Here is a 21,131-nt window from a genome sequence, read left to right on the forward strand (position 1 = left end):
TAAAGGCTTCTTGGCCTCCTGCTTGTGAACTGGGGGCCTGCTTCTGGACCCTCACCAGACATTTCTTCCCTTTGGAGGAGAGACCCCAAAATTAATTTCTGACTCAAAATTGTCTCTTATCTCCCCCCCTCCCATTTCCAAATATTCCTTCTGGATATAAGGGAAGCAAAACTCAGCCTTAACATCAGGCCAGGACTAGTACACTTGACCCCTCCCCCTGTTTTTTGCCATAAAATGTGGGTCTATATGATTTTAATGTATGTTTCTGCACCTAGGGGCATACCTAGTCTTTCTTCTTTGTACACTTCTGTGCTTTTATTTTATTTTTTTAAAGATTTTATTTATTTATTTGCCAGAGAGAGAGAGAAGGAGAGAGTGCAAGCAGGGGGAGTGGGAGAGGGAGAAGCAGGCTTCCCGCCGAGCAAGAAGCCTGCTGTGGGGCTCGATCCCAGGACCCTGAGATCGTGACCTAAGCCGAAGGCAGACGCTTAACCATCTGAGTCACCTAGGCGCCCCCACTTCTGTACTTTTGTAGACTACTTGTTTCCTACTCATTGGGTTTACCCAACTGAATGTCAGGCGCTATATTGAAGATTAGGGCTGTAGGGCTAACTAGGTCAGCATCCCTGCTTTCATGTAGTTCAGAATCTAACCTCATGTAGTTCAGAATCAGAACCTCAACGTGGAGGACTTGGGGGATGGAAAATAAAAGGGGGACAGAATGTGTGAAGACTTGGAGTCATCAGATGTAGGAGACATATGGGGAACCAGAAGGCTAAGATATGACCTGGGAGTTGGTAAAGACCAGAGGTGTCTGGAATGGCATTACTAAAAAATTTGGCGATTTTCTTACGAGTATTTGGAATACATGTCAGGGTTTTAGCAGTGAAGTAGCTTCAGCAGTTTGGAGTTGTAAAAAGATTACCTTGGTAGCAGAGTGGAGTTATGTACTACCATAATATACGATCTGTTCATTTTTCAGGACCCTGTTCCTAAGGTCCCTTCCGTGTGATACCTTCTATAACACAGACTTGCTCATCCTTCCTAGGAAGAACCAACTGCTTGCTGATCTTGATACATACTCATTAATAATACCTATCACAGTGTATTATAGTTTATTTGTACATTTATTTCTCTCTGGGCAGCCTCTGACCTCTAGAAGGCATAGAATGTATATTCTTTGTCTTAAAACAGTGTTTTAAAGGTCATTATTATAAATTAATTGGAAATTTGATAAGAATTTATTGAGCACCTATTATGTCCCAAACATCAGCAACTGGAATATAGGAGGTGTTCCATGAATCTTACTGATTCACATCTAATTGATGCTTACAGTAGTGACCTTCAAAAGACTTTCAGTTTTGCTGGTCTGCCCCCATCAGACAATTGAGTTCACCTACCTCAGAAAGTTAGTACTCAATAACAAACATTTAAGCAGTTATTATTTATTATCTTACCTATTTAACAAATATTTTATTGGACTCCCACTAGATCATTAGGAAAACATTAGAATTCTCTTTGTTTCGCAGAGAGAATCCAGACTAAATTTGATTTAGAGTTGTCCTCTTTTTAAAGCGTCAATTACTATATAGATTTTAATAATAATTGTTTTCAACTTAGAGTGAAAGAATAGCTATGGGCTTTTAAAATTTATGAAAAAGGTTTTGAATGTATTGGTAAATGGTAGGAAGGAGGAGGGAAGTTAGGGGAAGGTCAAGTTCCCAGAAACATTTAATCTACTGAAAGATCACTTGGCTGTACGTGATTTGAAGATTGCATCATAACCTCTCAAGAGGCAGTGTGTCTGAATGGGTGGCCCATGTAGAGAACATATGTTTTAATAGTTGCCATGTAACTTTGGACAAGCCATTTAGGTCACTTAAATATCCCAGGATCTTTCGTAAAACTGGGTCAGGAGGGAAACTGGCCATTCTTTAGGTAAAGTTTAGATATTAGAAGAGTCATAAAAGGCTGGCTGCTTTTTAAAAGGGAGTACACGAAAGGATTGAGGAAAAGTTGGTAAGGGTCATGTGGGGAACCTTTTCTTATTCCTGGGGAAGGAGGAATACATTGAGTTTAAAAAGTAGTAACTTAGAAATGGCTTCATTAACTATTTTCTTCCAAGAAGAAGACATATATGTTTAATTCACACCATTAAAACATAAGGAATGGGGGTAATATGAGATTTTTATAAGTATGTAATACAAACTGTTTCAGTTCTACTTTACGTCCAGTGAAGTCAGAAATGTAGAAGATGTAGATTGGGATCAAGGAAGAAAAAATAAAATGTGGAGGGAGTGATGGAGGACTGGTTTAGGTGTGCTGCCTTCAAGTTCCGCTCCCCTCACTTTCTCTCCACTGCATCCAGATTGTTCTAGACTCAAGACCCAGTGTGCTGGGCAACTCACAGCCCCATTCTTACCAGCCTTGTTCTTTGCAGACTTCAGTCTTCTGGAAGGTCATCTTCATCACATGGCTGGTACCTACTGCCTTTTGAGCATGAGAGCTCCTGAGAACCTTGTAATGACAGTGTTTTCTCCCTTGAGGGGAGAGGGGTAGACAGCTTTTACATAGGAATTCTCAGTGGGCACACACTCCTTCATGTTCAGGCGATTTACCACAGATCATTTTATTTTTTTAAAAGATTTTTTTAAAGATTTTATTTATTTATTTGACACAGAGTGAGGGAGCATAAGCAGGGGGGAGCTGCAGAGGAAGAGGGAGAAGCAGGTTTCCCGATGAGCAGGAAGTCCGACGTGGGACTCGATCCCGGGACCCTGGGATCACGACCTGAGCCAAAGGCAGATGCTCAACCAACTGAGCCACCCAGGCGCCCCCGCCCCGTCCACAGATCATTTTAGATGCTTGCCCTGGGATGGGCAGGATTTAGTCATATCCCCTTTCTCCCTTTCTTCCTGAGAGTTAGTCCATTAAAAATATTAATCATTCTTTGAATGTGACCTCTGTGTTTGATATCTTTCATTTACTCATTGTATTGCGTCTGACCAGTGTATGATGGTTTACATAATAAAAGCTTTGCAACAATTCTACGGGGTAGACAGTATTACAGTTGTAAAAATCAAGACCACAAGGCTCTAAGAATTAAGTAATTGTGCACAAAATCACCCTACTAGTGAGGAACAGAGCTCGAATTCATGATAACATATTAAGTACACGCAGACACACACACAGGACTTGAGCAATTGATGGAAGTGGTTGAAGAAGACCTTTGGGTTTAGAGTAATGTGACCTGGGTGGTGAATTGGAAAGGTTTTTGATGTGGTCTGAATAATTCCTTCTCTGAAGCTAACCACAGTAACCGTTCATTTTGCTTTCTCTGCCAACTATGACTCGCTGGTTACTTCCTTTTCTAGCAGTTGGAATTAAGTGACCAGTATAAGGTGCCGTAAGAGTTAAGAGTAGATTGTAGTATTAGAATTTACAGTCTGAAAAGTAAATGCTAACTTGCTCCCTCCCTGAGGGGGCCCCTTCTGTGTTTTGGGATCTAGTATATGCTATTTTACTTCACGAAAACGCACAGACTTTGGAATATGAGGGAAAAGCTACCATTGTGTGCCAGTAAATGCCAGATCATTTTAGAAAGTGGAATTCTTATTAAAAGCAAGTGTGTGACTCAAATGTAGGGTCTACTTAAGTTTTCCCTCAAATGCTTGTGGGTTTTTTTTTTTTTTTTTTTTTTGGTAATTATATTGTTTTCAAATGAAGAAGTTGGTGTGCAGTTGTTGGATATGGGGGAAGGGGTAATTTGCAGCAGAAAAGAATAGGGTTTCCCAGTGGGATGTTGTAACAGGGGGTGCCCTTGTTCTAGCTGAATACTTTCTTCGGAATAGAAGAGACATTCATTCTTTAATTGACCTAAGTTTTAGCAGCCAGATGTTGGGAAGGAGTTTTGTGGTGCCCTTTGAAATTGATTTAAGTAAACATGCAAGGCTCATGGAGAGTCTACAACCCCTGCCCCCTGAGGACAACCTCAACCTGCCTCATGTTGTGTCATCAGGAAGGTGGCATTAGCCACCTTGAGGGATGCATATCTAGACCTCCATAAATGTGAAGTAACTTTAGAAGGAAAAAGAGAACATGAAGAAGCTCTCTGTCCAGTGGGTATGTTAATAATAATAATAAGTAGGAACTCCTCAAAATATTAGAGTCACTTGAGAAATTAAACTGGAATGTAGTATCAGTATCGAAGGACATTTGTCAGAGGAACTCGAGGCAGAAATAGCTGAGGCTGTAGCAAAATAATGTCATTTATCATTTTTATGTAACTATCATACTCCATGCCTGGAAAGTGGCCAATGTTGTACCATCTTTTATAGGAATATAGAAAGAGAAAGATTGACCTTCTAAGTTATAAGTCACAGACTCTTGCCTTAATTCCAGAAAAAGCAAGCAAATTCATGAGAGATGAGAGACAAGCATTTTAGAGAATATTCAACTCTGTGACTGTCTACAGGAGACGCTAGCTGGAACTCAGGCTGCAAGAGTAGCCCCTAACAGTTTCTTTACTTCCATTTTGGAAAACCAGAAATCAGTTGAAGGATAATGTGGGAATCACTAAATATATTTGTGAAGATTTCATGAAAGCTATTCTGGAGAAAAAAAAAAAAAGACAAAGGAAATAGGATGAAGAGGTAGAATTCTGATCTCAGCATTAAATCTGGTTAGCAGGCATGAGGCAAAGTGCAAAAATAAATAACCAAGTTCTATATAGAAAGAGAACAACAGGATCCCCTTGGATTTAACAGTAGAAGCAGCAATTGCAGTATGCTAATCACTTACATGGAACAGCTTAATAACCCTGCTGAAAAAACCAGCATTAGATTTTTCTGCTTCAATGAGACTGGATTCCTGTCTTGGCTTAGGTACCATGGCAAGATTTCAGGGAAGAGACTGATCTGTGGCCACCTATCAAATTTTGTTGAAATTCACTATCAAGTTCAAAATTGCCTTTCCTAGGCAGGCAAAGGAGGCTGCTGAATTTGAGCCTTCCATTCCTCCGGCATTTACTGAAAGCCTAGTGCATTCACAGCCATGAACAGCACACTGCACACTGAGGAAGACACAAAAGAAGTAGACAGGATCTCTGCCTCTGCTTGGGAGCATGCAATTTAGTTGGGGAGACAAAACTTAAGTACTAGAACCAATAAAAGAAGATTACAAAGCAACCTGCAAGTAAGTGTATAATAATATGGGGCAAATGACACAGTTAACTGCAGAGGGGACGTGGAGGAAAGAGGAATGAGCAAAACACGACAGTGTTAGATTAGCTGGGCAAGGCGTGTTGCCTAACTGTAGTCTGGCCTCTCCGTTGCTTTCCACAGAAAGCATCGATGAAAAATAACGTGGGATAGGAAATTCAGATATTTCTACATTGATCTTTTTCTCCTGATCTGCAGTCTGTCTATCACAGATGGAAATTAAATTGATCCAACAATTTGCTCTCCACAAAGCTATGGTAGTTTCTACCTAGTAATTTATGCTTTTCTTGGTGTTTGCAAATCGATTGCTATTATGGGATGCAGACAAATCTGGGCCTGGATTCAGTACGTTGGGAGATTATGGGAGTGGATATATGCGTATGCACACGAAATCCTGGAAAAATGGACTCTCGTTTCTGTGTATTTCACTCACCGAATAAAAACATTTTCAGGTTCTTAAAAGCATGTTTAATTACACTCAGATTGCATTTTTAGGGGATGTATCTGCTTTATTTCATATTGCTTCTGACAGGCCCAACCTCCAAACCACCTTTAGTGGCTTTGGAGCCAGGCCTTTTGTTTTTAAAAAAGGCCTTGCTCCATTCTGAGACTACGATAGATCTCTACTTTTTTCTTTTCCTTTTGACATAGAAATATGTATGGACATTCACCTAGCTTGATAAATAAAGTGTTGCTGCTGAAAGGCTTGGGAAAGTATACTTTATTTAAACACACTCAACTTCATTGTTGCATCTTAATTTTTTTTTTAAAGTCCTTCTGAGGATTGTGAAATTTGTTCAAACCAAATTAAAAAGAAAACATTTTCTGTGATTTCTTTATAGATTCTGGACAATCAGGAAGTCCAAGCCACAATGATCCTGCCAAGAATCCTCCAGGTAAATATGTGCTCCAAGACGTTTGCAATCTAACATTGTTGGAGAACAAAGGTACCACTGTAGAGATAAACACCCCATGATTGGTCAGCTGCCTATTTTGTTCTGGCAGGCAGGTATGATCAGGACAAGATGTGATTCTGTGTAGGCCCTTCACAGTGGCAAATACTTCTGTATGGGCGTCATCTATATTTACCTAAGCACCGCCATTTTAATTTTTGTTGGTGTTGTTTGAAGTGAATGTGCATGTATTTCAATGGTGCATTGTTCAAGTGCTAAAAGTCATTGGTGCTTAAAAAGCCAAAAAACCACTTCATCATTCTTTTAAAATGCACAAGAAAAAATAAAAATTTCCATACTCCTATTATAGTTTATCAACTCTCATTACTCTAAAAGAAGGGTTGTGGTGGTGGTTGGTTATGTGTTCAGTGAAGGATTCTTTGAAAATGAGTTTTTATTCCATAAAGTTTTTATTGGATTCCAAGAATCAGGAAATAATGAAAGTAGGACTTTTCCTTCAGTATAATGTATGCCGAATACCCTCTTTATGTTCAGAAGTTGTTCCAGATCTGAAAATGGGCTTTCATAACTTGGCTGTCTTCATAGTTTTGTTGCTTCTAAACCTGAATATATAGAACTTGACATTGATTTAGGAGTAGTTTGTGGTTTTTCCTCATGACATAAAACTTGTGCAAAGAAGAATTTCTAATATTTCGTTATCAGAAGAATTTTATTTGTATCTGTAACTTGGGTAAAAGTGTGCTCTAAGAATGAACCAACAAAAACAAAACAAAATGAACACAAAAATCCAAACTTACCACACATGCCCTCTACCTCCCCAAATAATCTGATCTGGTTGTTTTCATTGAAAATAAAACAAAACTTTTTAAAAGGTGATAATAAAAGTTTTCTCAGGTAGACTTAGTTTTAGGTCCTTAATTTTTTGACCTGCCTTGTCATAGGGTTTTGCTACTGTGAGGTTGAACTATCTGAAGAGCTCCAAACTGTAAGAAAGTATGTCAGACAGTCTTGTTTTAAAATGATGTTAGAAAGATACAGTAAGTAAATATGCAAGTAAAAATACAAGGTCAATATACTTTTTCTTTCTGAGTCTTGCCTATATTTTGTTCCTTATTTTTATCTTAGAAAAATTATACTTGTCCGGCTGTATATTAACTTACTCTGTATTGTACAAAACCTTACTGTTTGGCAAAAGTAGCGGATACTTCAAAGATTAAAAGTTTTAATTAAATATAGATTGAAAAGTGTATGCTAACTTGGTTTGTCCCGACTTTTATCAAAATCATTCAAAATTAATACAGACTGATAACAAAACATGCAAAAAACAGAACAATTTTAAATGTAATTTCCAGTTAAATCTATTACTTTATTTTTTGTGTTGGTGGGAGATTAGAATAAAAAAGATAGACTATTTCGAATGTAATAAATTTTGTCAGAAGTTTTCTCAAGTTGAGGGGCGCCTGGGTGGCTCAGTCGGTTAAGGGTCTGCCTTTGGCTCAGGTCATGATCCCAGGGTCCTGGGATCGAGCCCCACGTAGGGCTCTCTGCTCAGCGGGAGTCTGCTTCTCCTTCTCCCTGCCGCTCCCCCTGCTTGTACTCTCTCTCTCTCTGTCAATAAATATTTATTTGACAGAGAGAGAGAGAGAGACAGCAAGAGAGGAACACAAGCAGGGGGAGTGGGAGAGGGAGAAGCAGGCTTCCCGATGAGCAGGGAACCCGACGCGGGGCTCGATCCCAGGACCCCGGGATCATGACCTGAGCCAAAAGCAGGCCTTAATGACTGAGCCACCCAGGTGCCCCTAAATAAAATCTTTAAAGAAAAAAGGAAATTTTCTGAAGTTGAGAAAATTTCAGTATGCCTTTAACTTTACTAAAGTAAAGAAATCTTTTTATTTGAGTGATATTTTCTCTGCGGAGCATGATAACCCAAAGTGAATCGTGTCCAAACATTTTTTAAAAGCTTCCTCACTCATTTTAGAAAGAATGGGGTGGGGGAGGGTAGTTAATAAAAAAAGAGTTGATAAGTAATGTAAGTCAGTCAGACTAAACAAAGGATATGGTCTTTGCATTTGAAATTAATAAAGCTGTTATTGTTTGAAATGCATTTCTGAACATGTACAGAAAGAATTACACTCACTTAAAAATGTTCTCTACTTAAGCTGAATGAATAATTGTTGAATAGTTTTATAATGCCGGAATTTGATTTTTCAATATTTGTCAAGAAGCTTGGTTAAATTTTTCTTTTGCTACATTCAGTGTAGCATCTCTAAATTCATCTGTTGCATATAATATGACAAACAGAAATAATCAAGGTAGAACACTTCTGATTTTTTCCCTTTTTAAATTTTCCTTGGAAATCAAACCTTTTTGAGACCGGTATCTTAAAACTGGGATGTTGTAGATCATATTGTGATTAGTTGAATATTATATATACACAAATGGTACATCAATTATCAGTTTTTCAGTTAGAATATAACATAAGTAATATCAAAATTAAATGGAATAAAATTAGAATTTTCTTTGATGATGCAGAATCATGCCACCATTTTAACATACATTGCATATCATTGTATTATGGACTTAATCATAAAGATTGTTTAGGAATCCTATTTGATGGAAGTTAGAGTTTGTTCTGTAGTACCTTGAAATAAATCAAGCCGCTAGGAGTGTAGAATGGCTTCTAATTTGAAATGTGAAAAATCAGAACTTACTAAGGTTTTTGTTTTGCAGTCAATTGGGATAAATTACACATATTATGAAAAGCTCTTTTCATGGGGCACCTGGGTGGTTCAATCGGTTAAGCGTGTGAGTCTTGATTTTGGCTCAGGTCGTGATCTCAGGGTATTGAGATCAAGTCCCTCGTCAGGCTCTGGGCTGAGTGTGGAGCCTGCTTAGGATCCTCTCCCTCTGCTCCTCCCCTGCTTGTGTGTGTTCTCTTTCTCACTCTCTCTCAAGAAAAAGAAAAAAGAAGAAGAAAAGAGAAGAAAAAAGCTCTTTTCTTGAATATAAGCATGTTTGGGATTTTAGAGCATAATTTATCTTTTGGAGGCTTTTTTTCATCTCTGTGTTCTGGCTTTGGCTGAAATGTGAAATCTCTGAAGTTTCAGATTCAGTATCTCAAAAAGGCACAATGCATTCATGGGAAAATTCAGTCTACTACCATAAACAATGAAACAATCAAATCACTTTGCTGCTTGTATTGTTATAACAAAGAGAAGCTAAACTTTGGGAAAAGATCACTTTGAGGGCTAACACCAGTAGTTTTCTTATCACCAGTACTTTTCCACTGGGAGATGGGCAACCCATGGACATGACTACCATCTACTTCCCAACAGCTTGGGAAGAGATGGCAAAAAGTCCAGCCCTTTTGGAAGTAGAAGCTCTGTGAAATCTGTTCCCTGCTGTTGACCTGAAGGTGGAAACCCATTCAGTCATTTATAAGTACAGATGCATGTGTCTGCCCACAAATCGAACACCCCCTCTGGCTTGGCTTTTCTCCAGCATCAGACATGACTGTCCGACGTGGAGGTCACATCCTTGCTGATTCCGAAGAACTTCTGCAGGGTGACCTTAAAGCTCTTCAAACTAGTACGGATGTCTCCATATAGGCCTTTAATTTTCAACTGGTGCTTTTTGATTGGGATTAGTACTTAGCAAACTGAGCATAAGCAAACAAAAGCAACACATTATTGGGAGGAGCAGTATTTGGTATTTGGTATTTTTAAAAACGTTTTTGCAGTGTTTTTGTTATTTTAAAGAGCAATGAAATAGTCTTTATTGCACCTCCTTAAACTACTTGTGATTTAATATTTTGGTTTTATTCTTTGTTACATGGTGGGGATGGGCATCATCATTGTTTCAGAGCTAAGGTGCTTTAAAATTCTGATGGTGCCCAAGGATAGGACATTGTTATTTTAGTCAATAGGCACTAGACTAGTTCATTTTTTTTTAATGATACACATTTCCTTTGTTTATGATGGAGTCAGAAGTTATACGTTTATATTTAGTTACTTTTTGAGCATTAAATTAATCCCTTCTAAGCAATAGAACTATGAATCCTCTCTCAACTATTGAAGACAACTGTTTGGACCAAACGAGAGTAAACCACTAATTTAGGGACTTAGATCCATCCTAGTTTTATTTGTGACAATTAAAAACTCGACTGTCACTTTTAGGAAATGTGTGATTGAATTGCAATTTTTTGAAATTAGCTTTGACTTGCTCTGTTGTTTTGTATCTCTACATTCCTTCAGCTATGATCTTTTAGATATCCCAATCTCAGTCACTTGTCTATTGCTGCAGTGGTTAATATCCAAGAAAAACAAGGCAATCCAGAAGTTGGATTTTGCCTTTGGGTCAGTTAGAAGCTGACACCTCATTTTGGTGTTTAGGAAGTCTATAGTTATGTGGGGAGCTCTCTCTTGGCTGGAAATACAACAAAGAAATGGTGAATTTTAGGGAAGTTTTTGCAAATTCTATGATGAAAACTTATAAAGCATTCTAAGTATCATCAACCAGAGCTTTCTCAACTGGAATGACATGGACTTACTCTGCTTTTCTTTTTTGCACATTTTATAGCATGCTTGTGCTGTTTTGTGTGTTCATTTTTTGCGTATAGTCTGGCAAAACCTCTGGAGACCATTAGGATTATATATTGGGTGAATGTCAAATAAACTATCTTATATCCTCTCTGGAATAAAGATGGAACTAAATAAATAATTGAATAAATTAGACAAGGAGTATCTATTAACTATAACAGTATTCTTATCTTACATTTAAAAAGTTCTTTATTACATATATAAATATAAAGAAGTATAATATATAATATAATATGTTATATTATATATAAATATATATAAAAAATATATTCCACATATCAAAGAGATCATATGATATCTGTCTTTCTCTGTCTGACTTCTTTCACTTAGCATAATGCCCTCAAGATCCATCCATGTTTTTGCAAATGGCAAGATTTCCTCCTTTTTTATGGCTGAATAATATTCCATATATATATATATATTCCATTTACATATACATACCCTATATATATTCCATTTATATTTATACACCACATTTTCCTTATCCTTTCATCCATTGATGGAGACTTAGGTTATTTTAATATCTTGGCTATTATAAATAATGCTGCAGTGAACATGGGGGTATATTTATCTTTTTGAATTAGTGTTTTCGTTTTTTTAAACAAAAACCCAGAAGTTGAATTCCTGGATCATGTAGAGGTATAATTTTAGTTTTTTGAGGAATGTCCATACTCTTTTCCATAGTGGCTGTACCAGTTTACATTCCCACCAACAGTTGCAGGAGGGTTCCCTTTTCTCCACAGTCTTGCCAACACTTGTTATTTCTAGTCTTTTTGATAATAACCATTCTAACAGGTGTGAGGTAATATCTCATTGTGGTTTTGATTTGCATTTCCCTGATGATTAATAATGTAGAGCATTTTTATTCATGCACGTGTTGGCCATCTGTAGGTCTTTTTTGGAAAATGTCTATTTAGGTCCTCTGCCCATTTTTTTTTTTTTTAAATATTTTATTTATTTATTTTGACACAGAGAGAGAGAGACAGTGAGAGAGACAGCAAGAGAGGGAACACAAGCAGGGGGAGTGGGAGAGGGAGAAGCAGGCTTCCCGCTGAGCAGGGAGTCTGATGTGGGGCTCGATCCCAGGACCCTGGGACCATGATCTGAGCCAAAGGCAGACGCTTAATGACTGAGCCACCCAGGCGCCCCTTTCTGCCCATTTTTTAATCAGATTTTTTTTTTTTTTTGTGAATGAGTTGTATGAATTCTTTATATATTTTGGATATTAGCCCCTTATCACATATATGATTTGCAAATATTTCTCCCATTCAGTAGGTTGCCTTTTTCTTCTGTTAAAGGTTTTCTTTCCTATGCAGAAACTTTTAGATTCATGTAATCCCACTTGTCTATTTTTGCTTTTATTGCTTTTGCTTTTGGTGTCAGATTGAAAAAATCATTGCCAAGACTGATGTCAGAGAGCTTCCTGCCTGTGTTTTCTTTTAGAAGTTTTTATGGTTTCAAGTCTTACATTCAAGTTTTTAATCTATCTTGAGTTAATTTTTCTGTATGGAGTAAATAGTGGTCCAGTTTTATTCTTTTGCATGTGATAGTGTAATTTTCCAAACACCATTTATTGAAAAGACTGTCCTTTCCTCATTGTGTATTCTTGGCTCCTTTGTCATAAATTAATTGACTATAAATGTATGAGTTTATATCTAGGCTCCCTATTCTGTTCCATAGATCAGTGTGTGTGATTTTATACCAATACACACTGTTTTTATTACTATAGTTTTGTAATATAGTTTGAAATCAAGGAGTGTGATGCCTCCAGCTTTATTCTTTCTCAAAATTGCTTTGGTTATTTGGAATCTTTTATGGTTCTATATAAATCTTAGGACTGTTTATTCTAGTTCTGTGAAAACTGCCATTGGAATTGTGATAGTGATTGCATTGATTTTGTAGGTTGCTTTGGGTAATATGAACATGTTAACAATATTAATTCTTCCAATCCATGAGCATGGAGTATTTTTCCATTTATTTGTGCTTCATCTATATCTTTCATTAATGTCTTTTAGTTTTCAATTACAGGTCTTTCACCTCCTTGGTTAAATATCCTTAGGTATTTTAATTTTTTTTTTTTGATGCAATTGTAAACAGGATTTTTTTTTCTTTTTTCTTTTTTAGGGGAGGAGGGGCAGCGGGAGAGGGAGAGAGAGAGCATCTTAAGCAGGCTCCATGCCCAGCATGGAGCCCAACATGGGGCTCAATCTCACAACCCTGAGATCATGACCTGAGCTGAATTCAGGAGTTATGGGCTTAACTGACTGAGCCACCCAGGTGCCTAAACAGGATGTTTTCTTAATTTCTCCCTCTGATAGTTCATTATTAATGTATAGCAATACAACAGATTTTTGATGTTGTATCCTGCAACTTTACTGAATTTGTTTGTTCTAACAGTTTTCTGATGAAGTCTTTAGGGTTTTCTATATATATAATATCAGGTCACCTACAAATAGTGACTGTTTTCTTTCTTTCTTTCTTTTTTTTTTTTTCAATTTGGATGCCTTTTATTTCTTTTTCTTGCCTAACTGCTGTGGCCAGGACTTCTAATACTATGTTAAATAAAAATGGTAAGAGTGGGCATCCTTATCTATTTCCTGATCTTAGAGGAAAAGCATTCAGGTTTTCACCATCAAGTATGATGCTAGCTGTGGACTTGTCATATATGGCCTTTATTATTTTGAGGTATGTTCCCTCTATGCCCATTTTTTTGAGAGTTTTTATCATAAACACATGTTGAATTTTGTCTCACGCTTTTTCTGCATCTATTAAAATGATTATATGATTTATATATAATCATCACATTGTATCACATTGGCTGATTTGCCGCTGTTGAACCATCCTTGAATCCCTGGGATAAATCCCACTTGATCATGGGGTATGATCCTTTTAATGTATTGTTGAATTTGGTTTGCTAATATTTTATTGAGGATTTTTGCATCTATGTTCACAGAGACATTGGTTTATAATTTTCTTTTCCTGTGGCATCCTTTTCTGGTTTTGGTGTCAGAGTAAAGCTTGCCTTATAAAATAAGTTTGGAAGAGTTCTTTCCTTTTATTTTTTTGGAACAGTTTGAGAGGGATTATGTTAATTTTTTTTTTTTTTTTTTTTTTTTGACTGGTAGAATTCACCAGTGAAGCTGTCTGTCCTGGACTTTTGTTTGTTGGGAAGTTTTTGATGACTTACTCTATCTCCTTACTAGTAATTGGTCTGTTTAGATTTTCTATTTCATTGTGGTTCATAGTAGGTTGTATGTTCTACAAATTTATCCATTTTCTAGGTTATTCACTGTGTTAGCATATACTTTTTTATAGTAGTCTTTTATTATTTCTGTGCTATGAGTTGTATCATCTCCTTTTTCACTTCTGAATTTATCTATTTGAGCCCTTTCTTTTTCTTGGTGAGTCTAGCTAAAAGTTTGTCAATTTCATCTTTTCAAAAAACCAGCTCTTAATTTCATTTATTATTTCTATTGCCTTTCTAGTCTCTGTTTCATTTATTTCTGCTCTCATCTTTGTTATTTCTTTCCTTCTGCTGACTTGGGGCTTTGTTCTTTTTCTCATTCCTTGAAGTGTAAAGATACACTTCAGCCAGTTCATTTGAGACATTTCTTGTTTCTTGAGGTAGACATTTATTGCTAAGAATTTCCCTTATAGAACTGCCTTTGCTGCATCCCATACATTTTGGTATGTTTCATTTTCATTTTCATTTGTCTTAAGGTATTTTTTGATTTCTCTTTTCATTTATTCTTTGACCCATAACAGTATATGTTTAGTATGGTAATATGCTGATCTTGCATTTAAGAAATTCTTCAAATCATAAAAATTTTGCCGTCAATCTCTCCCCAACTCTATTTTATAGGTACTGAGAGTAAAGCCAACAGAGGGTGGTCATGATACTAATGAAAACCAACCAAATAATTATTGATAAAATTAGTTTAGCATCTGTAGCTGGAGTTATCATTGGTTGGAATCAGTAGGGCCCAGATTTGCTTGATTTCTCACTGTTTTTTTTTTTTTTTTAACTTAGAATTTGGGACAAACTTTACTCTCTAATAGTTATAGAAGTTATACAACATTTTTCTTTATTTGCATGTGAAGGCACACACATTTTCATAGGCCCCGAAGGAGCTCACAGAGCATGCTTTATTTTAGAATATGATGTTCAAAGTCAAGGAAAAGAAAATTTACTCTGATTTTTAAAAATCATAGCTCATTTATTCCTCCGTTAATAAGTTCATACCCATTCATTCTCACATCCTCATTTATTGGAGCCACAAGAATAAAAAAAATTTTATAGAGGAAAATGCACTATTTCATGATACTTAGAAGTAATTTTAAACTTTGGCATTAGACAATATGTAACTGACTATAAACAGGGTTTCTATTCATGGAAGTATAAATAGAAAGACACTAAAAGGATTGGTTAACTGTGGTAAGGCTTGACATCGTAGGTAAACCTTTTATGTAATTTTAGAATGAGGTCTGTGCAAGTCAGTGCAAAAATAAAAGGATTTTTTTCTAACAGATTTTGTTTCAGAAACAGTTTTCTTTTTTTTATCCTTTAATTTTTTTTCAAGACATCACATTCAGTAAACTTCTTAAATGTTCAAATTTAGGATAGAATTCAGAGTAAAGGAGTAGAAGATTAAGAATGTGTTTTCTTGGCAAATTACTCTTAAAAAGTGAGAAAGACTCATAGCCCTCAGCTCCTTATTTTTATAGGCTGCATATGGGTGCTTGTATACAACCCATTCCTCAAAAATTGATCTACATAGTAGTTAGCAACATGCCCAGCCTCTGTAATTTTTCTAGCCTGATCACTCGTAATATTAATTTTTTGGGGAAAAAAAGACAATTTAGGAACGTCTTATAAGGTCATGAAAGAGATTTTTCCATATCTTCCCAGTCACCTACCCTGTTAGGCAATAAATAATATTGAGTGCCCACTAGTTGCTGAACTCAGAATTAAATATTACATTCCAGGAGACAGGGTGTAGGTTGAGTCAGCTCTAAATGAGTTGAGACAGCCATTTGCCTTGGGGGAGTTGGAAATATACATCATTCTACATCAAGAACAATAAACATCCCAGAAATAGCTGTCTGTAGGTGGATTATTTAGTTATGGACATTTAATGAGCATCTATTGTGTGCATGGCACTAGGCTAGATGTACAGAAGGTAAAATAGTGAATGGTTTTACAGTGGTTTTACATTACAAAGGAAGCTTGCTTTCCGCAAACTTTTCTGTTCATGAATACGTACGCTATTTTATATAGGTGGTGAAGACTAATGTTACTCAGGGCGACAACTCAAGTGTCATGGGAGTTCAAAGTTGTGAAATACTGTTTCCAGCCATTGTAGGGAGCATGGTGGAGTGGAAGGAACATGAACTTTGGAATTAATTTTTCCCCTAAATCAAGGTTCCATGTTTTATAGTAATCATGAGGCCCTTGAAGAGCATGAGCAAATCAGCCAATTTCTCTGGAACTCAGCACAATTTTATCCACACCAGTTGTAAGCATCAGATTGGGGGCGGGGGGGCGCAATATTTGGCAAGAAGCAGGTACTTGATGAAAGTGAGGGCTTTTTTTCATCTTACTTTCTCTTTTAGCTGGGTTGATCAAGGCTTCCTACAGGAAGTGTCATTTTGCTGTGGATCCAAATAGAAATTCGTTGTTTTTTTTTTTTTTTTTTTTTTTTTACATTGCACTCCTCTAAAAGTTTAAGATGACAGAGACAAAGTTACAGGTCAGGATAAGATCCGAGGCAAAGAAAGAGATATTTTCAAGTCTTATGGTGGGATAGCACGATAGTTTTTAGGTAGTTAGTTTTGTTCTAAGGCTTTTGACATCCAAGGAAATGTGGTATGAAATTTTGTTACATAGTTTATAAGAGTGACATGAGAAAAAGTACAAATGTATCATTAGAGATTCCTTTTCCCTTAGCAACATTTTGTATCTTAGTCCCTGGTATTCGTATCCAATAAATATTTTCCCCATTTGTCTTTTATAGTGGTCTACTTTCTGAAGCCACCAACTTCTCTGTCTCCATTGAAAATTTTCTGTGTGCTTTATTCTTCCTGGCTCTCTGCAGCTGTCTCCTTTATTCTATTAACTAATTCCTGGCAACTTATTTCTTACTTTAAAAGTGCATCTTTTTTGCCCCTCATTCAGACACCTCATTCAACTAATAGTCCCAGTTCTCTCTTCTTTCTCATGAAAAAGACTCTAAACTTCCTCCTTAACTTCTCCTGCAACCTGGCTTCTGTCTCCACTTGAAATGATTTTCATTAAATTCATGACTTTTTATGATCTGAGTCCAGTGGTTCTTTTCCATTCTATTTCTGCTTCCATGTTCTTAAGCATTTATTTGATTCAATTGACCATGTTGTACTTAAAACATTCCCTTGCTTTTTTTTAAGTTTTATTTTACTGTGATAAGAATACTTAACGTGAGATTTGCCCTCTTAAGAAATTTTTAAGTAAATATAATTACAGGGTTGAGCAACAGATCTCTCGAGCTTATTCATCTTGCTGGAACTTTATCCCTTTTGATTAGCAACTCCCCATTTCCCCTTCACCCCAGCCCCTTTAGATACCTCACATAGGTGGAATCATGAGACAGTTGTCTCTCTGTGACTGGTTTGTTTCACATAGCATAGTATCTTCAAGGTTCGTTCATTTGTTGCATATAGCACAATTTCTTTTTAAAAGCTGAATAATATTCCATTGTATGCACATAACATGCTTTCTTTATGCATTCATTTATCAGTGGACATCTAGGCTGTTTCCACCCCTTGGCTATTGAAAATAGTGCTATGATGAATATGAGAGTGCAGATATGTCTTCAAGATCCTGGTTTCAGTTCTTTTGGATAGATACTTAAGAGTAGGATTGCTAGATCATACGGTAGTTTTATTTTTAATTTTTTGAGGAACCTCCATACTGTTTTCTGTAGTGGCTGCACCATTTTGCATTCCCACCACAGGTGTGCAAGGATTCAGATTTGTCCACATTTTCCACAACATTTGCTGTCTTTTGTTTACTTGATATAATAGCCATCCCGATAGCTGTGAAGTGATAATCTCATTGTGATTTGTATTTGCATTTCCTGAGCTCTTTTTCTTTTCTTTCTTTTTTTTTTTTTTTTAGGTTTTTTTTTTTTTTTTTGGGGGGGGGGTGTTGGGGGGGTGGCACTTTGTGGGGGGGGGGGGGGGGGGGAAGGGCAGAGGGAGATAGAGAATCCTCAAGCAGACTCTCCGCTGAGCGTGGAGCCCTGCGCGGGGCTCGATCCTATGACCCTGAGATCCTGACCTAAGCCAAAATCAAGAGTCTGATGCTTAACCGAGCCACCTAGGTGCTCCCTGAGCCTTTTTTCATATGCCAGTTGGCCATCTGTACATCTTCTTTGCAAAAAAAGTCTATTCAAATCCTTAGCCATTGGTAAATCAGGTGAGTAGTTGGGTTTGTTTTGTTTTGCTGCCAAGCGGTAAGAGTTTCTTTTATATTTTGGAGATGAACCCCTTCTCTGATATATGCTTTGCAGCTGTTTTCTCCCATATTCCATAGGTCACAGTTTCACCCTCTTGCTTGTTTCCTTTGCTGGGCAGAAGCTTTTAATTTAATACCGTTTCACTTGTTTTTTTTTTGCTTTTGTTGTCTGTGCTTTTGAAACAGGGACTTTTCCTCGTAATCCAGGAACCATTATGTTTTCTGTCAGTTGCTTCTTCCCTTTACTTCACCAGATTTTTATCTTTAGTTCTGTGTGTGTTTTCAGTCCCCCTGTGACTTTAAGTTCATTCACCTTTTGTTATTCTTAGATATGCGCCTTTGGAACAGATCTCTCTCCTCAGGTTTCATGTGCCCAACTACTTTCTGGACAGGGTTCCCTTTATGCCCCATGGGTAGCTCAAATTCAACATTTCCAAAATTTGATTCATTTTCTTTTCTCCCAGACTTGAGATTTTCTCCGTGTGAGATATCTTGGGGCCAGAGCCCTTGGTTAGAGTAGCCCCGGAGTCCTTCCTCGGGGACTCTGTTCCTCACCCTCCACATACTCCAAAGTCTCTTGAATCCACCATCCCCGCCCACTCCCTGTTACACTTATTTGAGCTCCAGACTTTATTTTTTGTCTGTAATTGTGCAAAAACCCTATACTTGCCTCCATTCTGTCCTTGTTCTTTCTCTAATCTTATGTATAAATACTTTTTATAAAACACAAATCTGACTTTTTGAAAAACTCCCCGTATCTTGCTGCTTATGACCCATCTTCTGTGTCATGGCTTTCAGTGCTATTCAGTATCAGATACCAAGTTCCATTCCTTTCCCTTTCTTTCTTGCAATATGCTCTTTCCTCTGCCAGGACTGCTGTATCCATCCAACAAAGTCTTGTTTATCCTGTACGTCCAAACTCCAAACTCTTCCATGCATCTTATCAGATTCTCTCAGGTGGGGTTCGACACTTCTGTTTCTATTATGATTGCTGCTTTATGTTATGCTTATATTTGCTTACACATCTCCCCCTTCCCAAGTGGACAGTTAGATTTTTTTTTTTTAATTCATTTTATTTATTCATGAGAGACAGAGAGAGAGAGAGAGAGGCAGAGGGAGAAGTAGGCTCCCAAGGAGCAGGGAGCCCGATGCGGGACTCGATCCCAGGACCCTGGGATCATGACCTGAGCCGAAGGCAGACGCTTAACCATCTGAGCCACCCAGGCACCCATGACAGTTAGATTTTCTAAATGAATAATTGACTACTATAATCCAATATCTTTTTTTTTTTTTTTTTTTTTGCTTAACACACTCAAGAAAGCATAGGATATCAGTGCTTATAACACTGTTAATTCAACTTCTTCATTTGACTTATGAAAACAGGGCAAAGAGGGCAAGTGATTTGCGCACAGGTCCAATTAGTTATTGGCACATGGAGGCTAAAGCTCACTTTTTTTCATGGATCTAAACCTTAAGACAGTAGTAATCCCACTATGTCATTAGTACTTTTTTCCTTGCCTCTCCTCCCCTGCACCTGATAAATAACACAATTGACTGGTAGAATGCCTAGTGAAAAAATGAAGTTTGGCCTTGTCTATGGTTGGCCTAAGTGTTTATGAGCGTGAACTGCACGCAGAGAAAGAAATGAGAAATCTTTGTGTTGAGGTCCCCTAGCAGACTGAGTCTGGGTCTCCTGGCACTCACAGTGACTGCCACGCTTGAGTCCCTGGGGGCAGTTGTAACAGCCGTAGCTGCTAGGACAAGGGGCAGTGGGCAGAGGGTGAGCAGATGATGGAGGTGAATCTTGAGTGACCCTTGCCTCAGTGGGAATGAGCCTGGGGAGAGATGTTAGCTGAGAGTTTCTGAGGCTGTGGGGTCAGGGCACTGATGCAGGAGGGGGGATGCTCTCTGCCAAGTTACTGCAGTTGCTAGAGCTCTGTAGCCCCCATCTTGTCTTCTGCTCCATCTTTTCTTGAGTTCCCATGCTTTGCATTTGTACAGGTCAGGGGCCCGCTTGGTACATAGTCGCAAGTGTAATTTAAACACAGCAAATGCTCTTCTTTCACAAAGCTCCGAGAGAAAGGATAGTAAGCTGTGAGAGACACCATAGCTAGCCAGACTTTTGTTTTTCCTAGCTTTCTAACTGTCTTGCAGGATCTTGTGGTATCTGAAGTGATATAAAGTAACTTAGAGTGCAAGCGAAATTTCAATATATTGATGTGGGCACTGACTTCATTGTGCACCTAGTTCCAGAGAAGTTTTCTGAGGCTTTGCACCTGAATGGGTTGCAAATTGTTAAATTTTAAAAGATGTTGGTGTAACATATTTTTCTTTCCTCGTTAAATATCTGGATTCCCTACAGGGAGGGTGCGGATCCCCTTGTGAAAAAGGTGTCTGTCTTGACTACCCTGGGGTTAGGCTGTGAACGCATCCACTGCCCAAGGCTCATGACTTAAGTATCTCAGGTTCTTTTTACAACGACTCCCTGCATCTAAAGTTTCCTCTCCATTTAAATTCTTGTCCCTCTCCATATTTACAAGGCCTGCTTTTGCAGCATAGGCTACAATTTAATAATGCAAAGCATTTTCCTCCTCACAGCTGGAAAGCTGGGATTGTTCTGTATCAGAGATAGAGTGGACTTGCTCCAGGCCAGTTAAAATCATTGAACTTGGCAGAAGCTAAGCTTGCTGGACATATTGTCCCATACAGAGGCACCCAGGGGATCTCCACTTGTCTATTAGAGCATCATGCTTGGAAAGAGGGATCAATTCTATGGTAATATATTGCAAGCAGAATAAAATACTAAGCAGAGAGGAAGATGTATAGCTACCCAAGTTGTAATCCGTTTCTACCTTAGAGAAGAAGAATGTAATTTCAAGTTAGTAGGCAAAAATCCTACTGAAGTTTC

The 21,131-nt window shown here is 37.6% G+C and overlaps 1 protein-coding gene across 6 annotated transcripts in view; it reads left to right on the forward strand.

Annotated features, from left to right (window-relative positions):
- NFIB (nuclear factor I B) overlaps window positions 1-21,131 on the forward strand; it is a 436,458-nt gene that overhangs the window by 327,661 nt on the left and 87,666 nt on the right. For all 6 annotated transcript variants that reach the window (XM_032392327.1, XM_032392323.1, XM_032392326.1 and 3 more), the window contains exon 3: window positions 6,062-6,115. In XM_032392327.1, coding sequence (XP_032248218.1) covers window positions 6,062-6,115 — 54 coding nt within the window. The remainder of the gene's footprint in view (window positions 1-6,061; window positions 6,116-21,131) is intronic.

Source organism: Phoca vitulina, unplaced genomic scaffold (assembly GCF_004348235.1).
Source record: "Phoca vitulina isolate PV1807 unplaced genomic scaffold, GSC_HSeal_1.0 scaffold67, whole genome shotgun sequence".
Taxonomy (NCBI): Eukaryota; Metazoa; Chordata; class Mammalia; order Carnivora; family Phocidae; genus Phoca; species Phoca vitulina.